Below are 12,743 nucleotides of genomic sequence, written 5' to 3'. Positions count from 1 at the left end.
AGGAGGTGGGAGTAGGGGACTGGATAGGTGAGTCTTGGAGCATCCTTGGAAGCATAAAAATCCAAAAATTTCACATGCTATCTTGCATGAATTTATAAAATGTGTGTGCATAATGAGTACTTATAAATGGAATAATTTAATATGCTGTAAGGGAGCCCACTCCCCTAAAGGGACTCTGTAGGTGAATACTTCTATATCCTATAATTGATCTATTTTGCAAATTCAAATTTCTCCAAGTGTGGAATTTATTATGTCATGAGAAAATGGGAGAGACAAGGAATGAGATGAACTAGATAAGTGACTCTTGCCTCTTTCTCTCAGAGCCTGCTGTCTCCTGTGGCTTTTGGGTTTGGCTGTGAGTACTTTGCCCTTTTTGAGGAGCAGGGCATTGGTGTGCAGTGGGACAACCTCTTTGAGAGCCCTGTGGAGGAAGATGGCTTCAATCTCACCACTTCAGTCTCCATGATGCTGTTCGACACCTTCCTCTATGGGGTGATGACCTGGTACATTGAGGCTGTCTTTCCAGGTACACTGAGCTCCTCACTGCTTTGGCATCTGTCAGGGAAAGAATTCTGGCTGCAGAGCTTCCCTTTCTTTGTGCTGGAATTTTTTCATGGCATGGGGCTCCCTGGAAAGTGGTTTGGACTTTAGACCTATGGCAAACAAATAGTTCCAGTAGAGGCAACCAGTGCTGAAAAATACTACTACTATGGCCATCATTTCTTGAGTACTGTGTGTTCAGCACTATGCAGTGTTTGACATACTATGGTTCATTTAATTCCCAAAAGGCTCCATAGAAGTTTTACTGTTATAACTGTTATTCCTCAAATGAGAGAACTATGACTCAGAGAAGTTAAGTAACCTGCCTGAGGTCACTCAGCTCCTAAATTCTGGTGTTCAGAAGTGAACCCAGTTGGGTTACACTGGATCAGCAAGCCAGGAGATTCCTCCCTGTGCTGACTCAATTCTGTAATTCCATGTCCCCAGAGAGGGTAAATTTTACCCTGATTACAGATTGTGAATAATACAATCTGTTGGCTCTAAGCCTTTACATGTGATTGAAATCAAATTAATATTCAATAAAAGCTCATTTTGATACTTTCATTAACAAATCTTCTTGACCAAGTCCAAGAGGAACCAGTCTTAGGATATGTTTTCATACAAGATGAAACTGTGGGAGGGTGAAGGTTTGTTCCATGTAGTTCACCTTCTCATTCTCCTCTGAGGAGGTAGACATGAGATGTTGATCACCCCTTCCTGAACTTCCTTCACTGAATATGAAATTCTGCATCATTGCAGATCTGGATTCGAATTCTGAGTCCTTCACTCATTGGCTGAGTGACCTTATGTAGGCTGCTTACCCCTCAAAATGACGATGGTGCCTGCCTCAGGGGGTTGTTAGGGGGCCTCAGAGAAAAGCAGAATGTACACTATTTTTTTATTGTTTGTTCAAAACATTACAAAGCTCTTGACATATCATATTTCATACATTAGAATCATGTGGGTTATGAACTCCCATTTTTACCCCAAATACAGATTGCAGAATCGCATCGGTTACCCATGTTTTTAATAGGTTTCATTGAAGGTTACCTCCCTTTCCCCCCCCCCTTCAATTCCAGTCTATTCCTTTCCCAAAGGGTGTGTCAAGGAGGGAGTGGGCTGGCTGGGACACCTGAGGAATACAGGAATGGTGCTCAGCTTGGATCACACGTGTGCTTTGCTTTCAGGCCAGTATGGAATTCCCAGGCCCTGGTATTTTCCTTGCACCAAGTCCTACTGGTTTGGTGAGGAAAGTGATGAGAAGAGCCATCCTGGTTCTAGCCAGAAGGGAATATCAGAAAGTAAGTACTGCTGTCCTGCCCTCCTCCAACCAGGTGCTAACAGGGGCAAGTGATGGATGGATCCTGCACTTTATGCTGAAGTCACTTTAAATAAGCCAGTCCTAAAAAACCAAAGGTCCAATGATTTCTCTGATAGTTGGAAGCTAACCACAACAAGGGGAGGAACCCACATACAATAGATTAGACAATGGGGAAGGGAGGGAAGGGAGGGGGGATAAGCAAAGGAAAGACAGTGGAATCAATCTATCATAGTTTTCCCATGTTGGGTTATGAAAACAACACCGTGAGTCCCACCACCATAATATCCATAAGAATGGGACTCTAACTAGAATAAGATGTATACGTATTTTATGCTTCTATGATTATGTCAGAATGGATTCTGCTGTCATATATTAACTAAAAAGAAGCAATAAAAGTAAAATAAAATATTCAAAAAAGAATAAATATACGAATGCACATAAAAAAAACAAAATTACTTTAAAGACAAAGAAATCTCACACAATGTATCCCTTCCAAATTGTCCCACACCATTCATGTCCAAAGCTATGAACTTGATGGGGAGTCTCGTATGGGTCCCTGGGGAACATTTCCTGTTTTCTTGGCTCCTTGCAAAGTGTCTTTTGATCACTGTACCTTCACTTATTCCTCTCTTACTACCATGTTGTCCTAACAAGCTAGCAGGGAGAGGTAAAGGAGGCCTCGCTGCCTGCCTTGTCCTGGCAACCCATGTAAGAGCCTGTGTAGGTGGGCACCAAGAGTCAGCCTGTTTCTTTTTTTTCTTTCTATTTTGTTATTTGATCTTTTTAGATATACATGACAGTAGCTTGTATTTTGACATCATATACATACATGGAGTGTAGCTTATTCTAATTAGGATCCTTTCTTGTGGTTGTACATGATGTGGAGTTTCACTGGTGGTCTTTCTTAATGTTCTCACTGGTTACTACTCAGAGGCCTGATCCTCGCTTGCTCCCAGCAGCAGGTAGAGATGCCCACAGCTCAGTAGAGGTTCTGTCTTCTGGGTTCTCTGTTTACATTTGCACTCAGTGTGGAACCTTCCCAAGTAGTTAGTAGGTCCCTCTTCTGCTGATCTCTTGTGTGTCCGTCCCCTGATGGCCAGTGGTAAATGTATGAAGCTCCTTCATGTGGCACACGTGACACTGTTCTGCTGCTTCTCCTGCTCTTCCCACTCTCCTTCCCTGCCTCCTCTCTGCACCCAGCTCCTGTCAGCCACTGCTGGAACCTGACACATTGTTCTCTGTCTCAGTACCTTTGTCTGTACTGTTTCCTCTGGGGGGCACCTTTTCTCCTGCTTTCCTGCTGTTTAAACTCCTCACTCTTCAAGATCTGGTCAGTATTCCCTCCCTGGAGCAGCCCTCCTAGATTCTCCTTCCTTTTAGCTTCTGTTGCATGTAAAACACACACACAGACACACACCCTCAACATTTTCATATTAAAATAACTGTAGATTCACTGTGTGAAAGGGTTCCCTGGAACCCTCCATCAACAGTCCCAGCTACCTCCCTTCTTTATGGCTCCCTGACACCTGTTAACCTAACCACTCATCTGTTTCCAATTTCTCCAATTTTTAAAATTTCCAGAATATTATGGAAATGGAACCATACAATGTAAATATCTCTCTCTCTGCCCCCCTTTCTCTCTCTATAAAATCTCCCAGCAGAGTTTCCTAGAGATCCACTCAAATTGTGGTGTGTATCAACAGTTCATTCCTTTTCCTTGCTCAGTGGTATTCCATGGTATGCATGTCATAGTTCCATGGCATTTTCAGATGTGTTTTTAAAACAGCAGTTAGCATTCTATATTTTAATTGCTAGTCAAGTCTTTCTTCCTTAATAGGCTGCCAATTTTGCTTTATCATTTAATTCTGACAACAGTGCCAAGAGGGGCCCTAAATAAATATGTATAGCTTCCTGCTTGCTTATAAAACCAGAGTGGCTATGGACAAAAGCCGCTCTAAGAGTCCAAGTGCAGCCCTCTGTGTCTTTACATTCTACTTTCAATGTACTCTGTGGGTTCATTCCTTTCTCCTCTCTTTTCTCACAGTCTGCATGGAAGAGGAACCCACCCACCTGAAGCTGGGTGTGTCCATTCAGAACCTGGTGAAGATTTACCGAGATGGCATGAAGGTGGCTGTTGATGGCCTGGCGCTGAATTTTTATGAGGGCCAGATCACCTCCTTTCTGGGCCACAATGGAGCAGGGAAGACAACCACCATGTAAGAAGGGGAAGTGGCCGTAGAGTCTGCCACTAGAAGGTTCTGCGGTGTCCTTAGAAATTCATAGCTGAGGAAATTGGGGTTGGTTGCTAGGGCAAGGATAGAGCACATGAGGAAGTGATAAGTGTAAAACATCATATAATCATAGTGTGCTTTCCAAGGGTTAGTCTTTGCTAGATGTTTTTTCTTCAGCCTAAAGCAGGGTGGGTGTTTTGATGACCATCCCAGGTAGGGCTCAGAATTCTGCAGTGTTCTTGGAATCTGAGGCTATGACAGCTTTGATAAAGGGTCTCCTTCTGAGCTGGTTTGGTCAGAAGTGTAAAGCAGAAATCTGGAAAGAAAGATTAGACACTGGAGGGAGATGGCAATTTCCAGGAACTCTGTCTCTAAGCAGATGTGGGAAGTGGGCTGTTGGCTCCCATTGCCTTTCCTGGCACCCATGAGGACCTTCTGCCTGATAGCTTCCGGAATGGGTAAGGGCCACAAAACACTAGTTAGCCTCAGTGGCTTTCAGTATGGCCTCTCAACCATTCCAAAGGGTAGATCTTCGAGGGTGATGTTCTTTTCTTGTTTTTTTTTTTTTAAACATAAAATCAATATATTGTGGATATAGCTGCTGAATATTTTTTTAAAAGACACTTGAATATCTTACCATCTAACACAAACATTATTACTATTATTATTATTATTATTATTATTATTATTATTATTATTATTATTATTACTGGTATCAGGGATTGAGCCCAGGGGAACTGAGCCACATCCTTAGCCCTTTTTATTTTTTGTTTTGAGACAGGATCTTACTAAGTTGCTGAGGCTGGCGTTAAACTTTCAATCCTCCTGCTTCAGCCTCTTGAGCTGCTGGGATTATAGGCATGCACCACCAAACCCAATTTAAAACAGACATTGTTTTTTATCTTTGAATAATTTGTTTTGATCTGTTTTTCATGGACATAATTAATGTTAGGCATACAAAATACATATCTTAAGGTTCACTTTCCATTGTATATTAGAGGCTTCATTTTTCAAATGCTCATATTTTGCTTTGTTGGGGATCTATTAGGATCCATCATAAAGGAATAGAAGCAGGGGGTTGGTACCCCGTGCTCACCGTGATGGGCTCTGCAGTGGTGGGGTGGGTCAGCCCTGATGCCTGCATTTGTTAATTTTGTCCTCAGGTCAATCCTGACTGGGTTGTTCCCTCCCACCTCCGGCACGGCCTACATCTTGGGAAAGGATATTCGCTCTGAGATGAGCACCATCCGGCAGAACCTGGGGGTCTGTCCCCAGCACAATGTGCTATTTGACATGTGAGTATCACAGTATGTTGAGAAGAGAGGCCCCTTTTTGGATTTAGAAGTCATGAGTGAAATGGGAGTTAGGCATTTTGCCTTCTTTGGAGATAGCAGTTCTTATCTCTTTAGACACATTGAGATCTGTTTTAGGAAAAGTCAGGGGTGACTATTAGGCAGGAGATGTCACTTCAGTTCAGATGGCTAATGGGGGCTTGGGAAGCAGTGGACTTCATCATGTGCTTCTGGAGGGTCTTTCATCCCATCCTCTCCCCTGCTGCACCTGTCTCTAAAGTTCTGGTTCATTGACCATCCCCATCTCCACCACCAATCCCCTGGCAGGGCCTAAGGACACTTGGTAGCATGGTCCTGTGTTTATGGCTCATGACATTTGCTCCCACTCAGCTTGTCCCATCTGCAGGTGAGACCCCAGAGAGCCCTTGTAGTTGATCAGAGAAAACCTGAGACAGAAAACCCATTTTTTCTATCTAAAGTGAGCAATTTGAGCTTCTGGCTCCCTAGGAACCTGCTTTTGCTCAGAGTCTGAGTTCTTTGAGATTCAGGGGATGCTGCTGACCCAGCATGGTTAATGGAACTATGGGTAAGATTTTTGAGGACCTGAAAAATAAATTGCAATTGCTGATGCCTGGTGGCCAGCCCTGTGAAGAGTAGGTTGGAAATGATCTGTTACCTCTAAGTTTTGACTTCCTGAGAAGCTCATGTTGTTGTTGTCTGTTGTTCTACCTTGAATCTTTTCTTTTGATTATTTTTTAGAAATTGATAATTAAGGGGATAAGTACTGGGGATTGATTATGGGAAAAATGATATATGCATTTATGAACATGTCAAAAACAAAATCTACTATTATGCATAACTACGATGCACTAAAAATAAAAATAAAAGAAATTGATAAGTCGAAAAAGAAATGTAGGAATGAGGTGGGAGAGAAGAAAAACATGCACATTCTTTTCTGTCCTGGGTCAGGAGACACTATATTCTGGTGCATCCTCAGGACCTAGAGCTGACCTGCCCCTCTGTCCCCAGGCTTACTGTGGAAGAGCACATTTGGTTCTATGCCTGCCTGAAGGGACTTTCCCAGAAGCATGTGAAAGCAGAGATGGAACAGATGGCCCTGGATGTTGGTCTGCCGCCCAGCAAGCTGAAAAGCAAAACAAGTCAGTTGTCAGGTGAGGCCCTGAGCACCTTCCCTGTCTTTCCCCTTCCTCCTCCACCTATCCATACACAGAGGAAAAGCTGCCCAGGGTCCCAGGTAGGGTGAAAGGTAACAGACCCTTTTCCTGGGCTATGTCCCCGGATGGGTGCCTGTCTTCATCTCTCACCCCCTCCTCCTTCATTAACTATGTGGGGCTGGTTCTGGAGCCTATCTCTTGCTCTGTCTTATAGGTGGGATGCAGAGAAAGCTGTCTGTGGCCTTGGCCTTTGTTGGGGGGTCCAAGGTTGTCATTCTGGATGAGCCCACAGCTGGTGTGGATCCCTACTCCCGCAGGGGAATATGGGAGCTGCTGCTGAAATACCGACAAGGTAACCAGTGTGTACTCTGAGTCACGGATTTGGGGAGAGAAGTGTTCTTGAGAAGTCTGGCTGTATCTCATGGCTGCTCTTGCGGGGGTTACAGAATTGCTTCTCAAGGAAAAAAAATGGAACTTTTCTTAAAGCTCAGTGTCTGCCTTTAGTAGGGATATGGAAGACCTGGTTGTAAGATACTTGAAGCTTATGCTTCATTACCTAGGGGCCTGCAAGAACAGAAATGGTATAGACTTACACAGGTGTATCGTGATTATACTACGCTAAGATAGATTCCTGAGAGCAGAGGCTCTGTTCATTGTTTTGTCTCTGACTTGTTACACTAATTTTGTTTGTTCAAAGAGTGGATGAATAAATGAATGGAATGGGAAAGGACAAGAACGTGTTTGGCAGTGTGCTTAGAGCTTGTGCAGCCCTGATACTTTGGAAAAAAATCACTTAGGTTGGCCCCATTTCCTTATCTGTAATAAGAGTGGTACTTACCTCATGAAGGGTAAAATTAATTAAAGAATATACATAAACCACCTAATATGCTTTCTGACACCTTGCAAGTTCCAAATAAATGCGTTGCCAGCCTCGGGGTCATGACCAGAAGGTTGAAGTCAGCTTTCAGTCTTTCTTGCCTACACCCCTGCCAATGTCTCTATAGTCCTTGCTACTACAATCAATGAGAAAAGACAGGACTCACGTGTCCCACATCCTTGTATTGTGTCTGGCAGGCCGCACCATTATTCTCTCCACACACCACATGGATGAAGCAGACATCCTGGGGGACAGGATTGCCATCATTTCCCATGGGAAGTTGTGCTGTGTGGGCTCCTCCCTGTTCTTGAAGAACCAGCTGGGAACAGGCTACTACCTGACACTGGTCAAGAAAGATGTGGAATCCTCCCTGAGTTCCTGCCGAAATAGCAGCAGCACTGTGTCATACCTGAAAAAGGTGAGCTGCAGTCTCAGTGCTGGGCTGGGCCGTCGGGACTTATTGGCTGCAGATGGCTTGTCCACCTCTGCCGCATTCACCCAAGTTGTGGCCACTGTCTCCCTGCTCTGTACCCTTTCACATCATACTGCCTATGTGGAAAGTTCTAGAGCCCTCTGTTCTCGTAGTGCTAGTTTTGTTGAGTCCCATTTTTCCTTTTTCCTATTCAATGAGCAATGGAGAATGTCCTTTCAGGACTTTATTGTGTTGCAGAAAAGAGACTAGCTAAGAGGTAAGAGATGGCTAAAAAATGTCCTGCTATTCCTGCTTATTATCTTTAAATCTCATTGATTTTTTACTTTTGAACTATAAAACACAAATATTTATGAAGCACTTATTTCAGACCACACAGACTGGGTGTAAAAGAAAATAATAATAGTTATGTTTTGTCACAATTTTTTTTTCCTGTCATCTCAGAGTACAGAGCAATTCTAGGAAGACAATACATGATTTCTATCCCAGATGAGGGAAGTGAGACCTGTAGGGATTTGTTAGCTTATTTAAAGTCATCTAAAAAATAAAGAGCAGGTGGGACTAGAACCCTCAAACCAGACATGTTCTCTTTCATAGTACATGCCTGAGATTTATTCATGGATTGAAACCAGTGGCACCTGATACATCTTAATCCTAACCTTGAACTCTGTCCACTTACTTACCTTTTAACTAAAGCCTCCTTACTAAAGTGTGGTATGAGGACCAGCAGCATCAGGATTATCTGGGAACTTGTTAGAAATGCGGTAACTTGGGTCCAATTCAGACCTATTGAGTCAGAATCTGCATTTTAATGGGGTCCTGGAATGGTTGAACATATGTTAAAGCTTAGGTTGCATTGAATTAGACAAGTAGCCAGATAAATCCCATGCCTGCAATGATTGGCAAATCCTGGTTGCACCGTTCCTGCCAAGCCACAGTTCTGTTGGTAGCTCATAACTCTCCCCAGGAAGAGAGGCTGTCCACATGGCACACACATCACACGGTGGCCTCTAAAGCCCTGGCTTCCAGCTTCATGCACACCAGGAAAAGCGTTTGCTGCAGTTCTTACACAATAGAGCTTCTGGAAACCCTCGCTGGCAAAGGTGGTGATGGCTGTACCTTGCTTGGTCCCTGACCCATTCTCACCTCCTTCTTTGCCATCAGGAGGACAGTGTTTCTCAGAGCAGTTCTGATGCTGGCCTGGGCAGCGACCATGAAAGTGACACGCTGACCATCGGTAAGGACTCTGGGGTTTCTCATTCAGGTGGTGCCTGAGCTTCCCCCAGCTGGGCAGAGTGGAGGCAGAGGAGGAGAGGTGCAGAGGCTGGTGGCGCTGACTCAAGGTTTGCTGCTGGGCTGGGCTGGGCTGGGTGGCTGTGGGAATGGGTGCAGCTTGGTGGTGGTGGCCTAATGCTTGCTGGGGAGCCTGGGGCTTGGTCTGGGAGCTGGTAGGGCAGTGTCCCAGAGAACTGAGATGATTGGGGTTTGGGGAATCCCTTAGGGGAGTGGATCTGGCTGGACACCAGATGAGCCATTGAGTGTCAAGCCAGCAGGGAGGGATTTGAGCTTAGTATATAAGGAAGGTGAGAGCCTAGGAGATAAGAAACAGCCTTTTAGGCTTTTCTTGGCAGTGCATATGGGAGCCCAGTGTCGCCAGTAGCATGTGGAACAGAAATCATGACCTGGCCATCTCTGCTCAGTTCTAACAGCTGGCTTTTTCCAGGAAGACTTCTGCTTCTATGAACTGTTTGGTTAGCCTCTATTGAGGTAAATAGGGGGAAGCTCCCTTTGAAAGAAAGCTTAGGAAAGGCTGAAAAATCTCTATGATTTTCTTACTCAAGTTTTTTTACTTAAGAATCCCAGCGTGTAAGCTGTAGACACCAGATCTTCAACCTCAGCAAGTCATCCATCCATCCATAACCCATGGAGTACCCACAGTGTGCCTAGTTGTGGTGATATAAAGTGAATGAGATACAATTCTTGTCCCCTGGAATTCTTGGAGTTGAGCATGTGGAATGGCTAAAATATCTTGGACAGTGTGGTGTATAAGCAGCAGGCTTCTGAGGAGTAGGCAAAGAGGATGACTGGCCTTTGCTGTGGAGCCTCTGAAATGACTGAACCATCTTTAACTGTGGTCCTTGCAGATGTCTCAGCCATCTCCAACCTCATCAGGAAGCATGTGTCTGAAGCCCGGCTAGTGGAAGACATTGGGCATGAGTTGACCTACGTACTGCCATATGAAGCTGCTAAGGAGGGGGCATTTGTGGAACTCTTCCATGAGATCGATGACCGGCTCTCAGACCTGGGCATATCCAGTTATGGCATCTCAGAGACTACCTTGGAAGAAGTAAGTTGGGTGGCTGACTGTCAAGTATAGCAGCCCCAACCACCTCAAGGTCAGACAGGAAGGAAATAGGATCACCATGGGGTTGGTCATTGAGATTTTAGGTTATTGATATCTGGGTAATGTTGGCCGCAGTGGACCAATTAAGATTGTAGTCGGAGATAGCAGGCAGGAAAGAAGTACTAGGATTGCCCCTGGTGTGGTTGTGTTAACTGGACTTATGCATCATAAGAAATGACCGACATTTATAGTCTACTAGGGCCAGGTGCCGAGCTGTATGTTTTTGGTGTTTCTTTTTGATTTGCTTTTTTAAACCTTTGTAATCTTGTGTAATCCTCATGACAAGACAAGAAAATTAACTAATCAGGGATGTTGAGTTGGGATTCAGAATGGGAAGTTTGGGCTTCAAAACCCAGGTTGTTTTTATGAAGTAGTAATTCCTCCCTTTAGAGACACATCACAGAATTTGAGGGCTGGAAGGGCTATAAAAGTTGTCTGGCCTGGTGATTCCATGCTAGATTGTATAGTAGCCATGTGAGTATATCACTGACAATAAAAATTCCAAGTCTCAATTCTAGTGTCTTTGAATTAGGATTTCTGGAAGTAAGGCCTTAAATCTGTACTTCCACTGTATATGTTGTACACAGTGGTCTATAGACAAGAGTTTGGAAATCAGTGGCCTCATTCAGATTCTCCTCTGATGTTTGGACCTCTGCCATGATATTTCTACTGATGGGGAGCCCATGTCTTCCTGACCATTCTGTCTTGACTAACTTAGCACAGTGCTGTTCTACTAAAAGATTTGAAGCCACAGCCTGAAAGAAGCCACTTTACTCATTTCCTATAGGTTCTTAACAGATTTCCTCTGTCTCAGTGTCCTGATGTCATAGCTGTGTTTTAAAAATGATTGTCTGGACTGATAGTTCTCACCACTAAGGGAATGTTTTCTGGCAAAAATACCTCCCAAATAACTCTGATCAAGTGTTATTAGTAAATGTAGCTTCTACTTTCTTTGTCTTAGAGGTGGTAATATGCAAGTCAATAATATAGTCAGGGTAGTGATGGCTATTCTCATAATGTTGGTACTTATATTTTCACCAACTCTAATTTTTCAGATATTCCTCAAAGTGGCTGAAGAGAGTGGGGTGGATGCTGAGACCTCAGGTAACCCTTTTGAGAGGGATTATACAGTCTGGCTAGAGTCTTGGGCAGGCAAACTTCACTCACCAGTGTTGTACTTTTCTTTTCATATTGTTCTTTTTATTTTTTATTTTGATTTTTTTCCCTTTACATTGTTCTAATACAATCCCATTTTTAGAGTATATGTTTGCTACAGGTAGAGAAGGTTTGTTTTGTTTCAAATAAAGTAAAATGAGGGATTCTTTCCTTTTGCCTTCAGATGGAACCTTGCCAGCAAGACGAAACCGACGGGCCTTTGGAGACAAGCAGAGCTGCCTTCGCCCATTTACTGAAGATGATGCTATTGATCCCAATGATTCTGACATAGACCCAGGTTCGTTTGGGCAAGATCTAGGTTCTATTATTTGAAGAAGAATTTCTCCTTTATGTTCTTCTCAGCTGTTTTTTTTTTTTTTTTTGATGAACAAGATGATAGATTCCCTGGAGGGTCCAGAAGGAAGTGGAAAAATGAGAAAAGCCGCTTGTCTTTTTCCAGCTTTGTGCATGTGTTTAGGTCAAACATGAAAGAGCCCATCCTCATTGTTCCTTCAGTTAGCTGAGATCTTAAGATGCACATATTAAAAAAGGACTGCTCTTTTATTGTCTTTTCTGTAGGGTTCAAGTTTCTTGCATACATTAAGTGTTTTAGTTGTTGAATAAGTATTTATTGAATGGATGAATGCTTTTGAGAAAGTCAGGGAGGGTAATTTGCTTTCAGTTAATGTGCCCTTAGATGTAGGTATTTTGGATGACTGTGTCCTTGTGTGTTTGAAATGAAAAGGAGAGGTAAGAAATCAAAAAAATTTGATGTCAGAGTGTCTCTGTTAGGAATCATTAATTTCAGACAAGAATTTCTACATGATTTTTATGAACAGAGAATTTTCTCACTGTCCCAGTCCATGGTCACATGAGCATGTGGCTCTTGTGTTCTCCCTGACTTCATGCATTGTTAGTACTTAGATCATTTCAAATGTGTCCATTTTTTACCAAAAATATAAAAGATTAGAGACTGCCATTGTGTGTTCTCAAGTGTGTTCATCTGCATACATGGCCTGTTCCATAGAATAATCTGTAAGAAATCAGCAGTGTCTCCACTCATCTGAATGATGGGTAACATCATATCATCAATGATGATAACACCCAGGTAGGAATGTGTGAACATCTCTGCAGTAGTCTCAAGGCACCTTCATTCTCTGTACTCACCAGACGAGGACTGAAAGACAGAAATTGCTCCTATTGGACATGTTGAGTCATTAGTTTTTCTTGAATATAGAGGTGTCATGAAAACCCTTTACCTCTGTGAGATACTTTCAGTTTCAAACACAAGCCTCCAAATGGTTTCTGAAGATCTTAG

General features: G+C 43.3%; 1 protein-coding gene across 2 annotated transcripts in view; it reads left to right on the top strand.

Moving 5' to 3' along the window:
- Positions 1 to 12,743, top strand: part of Abca1 (ATP binding cassette subfamily A member 1) — a 134,313-nt gene that overhangs the window by 86,138 nt on the left and 35,432 nt on the right. The window contains exons 17-27 of one of the 2 annotated variants that reach the window (XM_021729402.3): positions 322 to 526; positions 1,728 to 1,841; positions 3,906 to 4,077; positions 5,256 to 5,387; positions 6,414 to 6,556; positions 6,774 to 6,911; positions 7,634 to 7,854; positions 9,131 to 9,209; positions 10,011 to 10,213; positions 11,326 to 11,374; positions 11,610 to 11,723. In XM_021729402.3, the coding sequence (XP_021585077.1) occupies positions 322 to 526; positions 1,728 to 1,841; positions 3,906 to 4,077; positions 5,256 to 5,387; positions 6,414 to 6,556; positions 6,774 to 6,911; positions 7,634 to 7,854; positions 9,131 to 9,209; positions 10,011 to 10,213; positions 11,326 to 11,374; positions 11,610 to 11,723 (1,570 nt within the window). Of the gene's footprint in view, positions 1 to 321; positions 527 to 1,727; positions 1,842 to 3,905; positions 4,078 to 5,255; positions 5,388 to 6,413; positions 6,557 to 6,773; positions 6,912 to 7,633; positions 7,855 to 9,030; positions 9,104 to 9,130; positions 9,210 to 10,010; positions 10,214 to 11,325; positions 11,375 to 11,609; positions 11,724 to 12,743 lie in introns of both variants that reach the window. The other variant, XM_005329744.5, reaches the window with a different exon arrangement.

Source organism: Ictidomys tridecemlineatus, chromosome 4 (genome assembly GCF_052094955.1).
Source record: "Ictidomys tridecemlineatus isolate mIctTri1 chromosome 4, mIctTri1.hap1, whole genome shotgun sequence".
NCBI lineage: Eukaryota > Metazoa > Chordata > Mammalia > Rodentia > Sciuridae > Ictidomys > Ictidomys tridecemlineatus.
The sequence above is the reverse complement of the archived record's forward strand: the minus strand, read 5'-3'. Positions and strand labels throughout refer to the sequence as shown.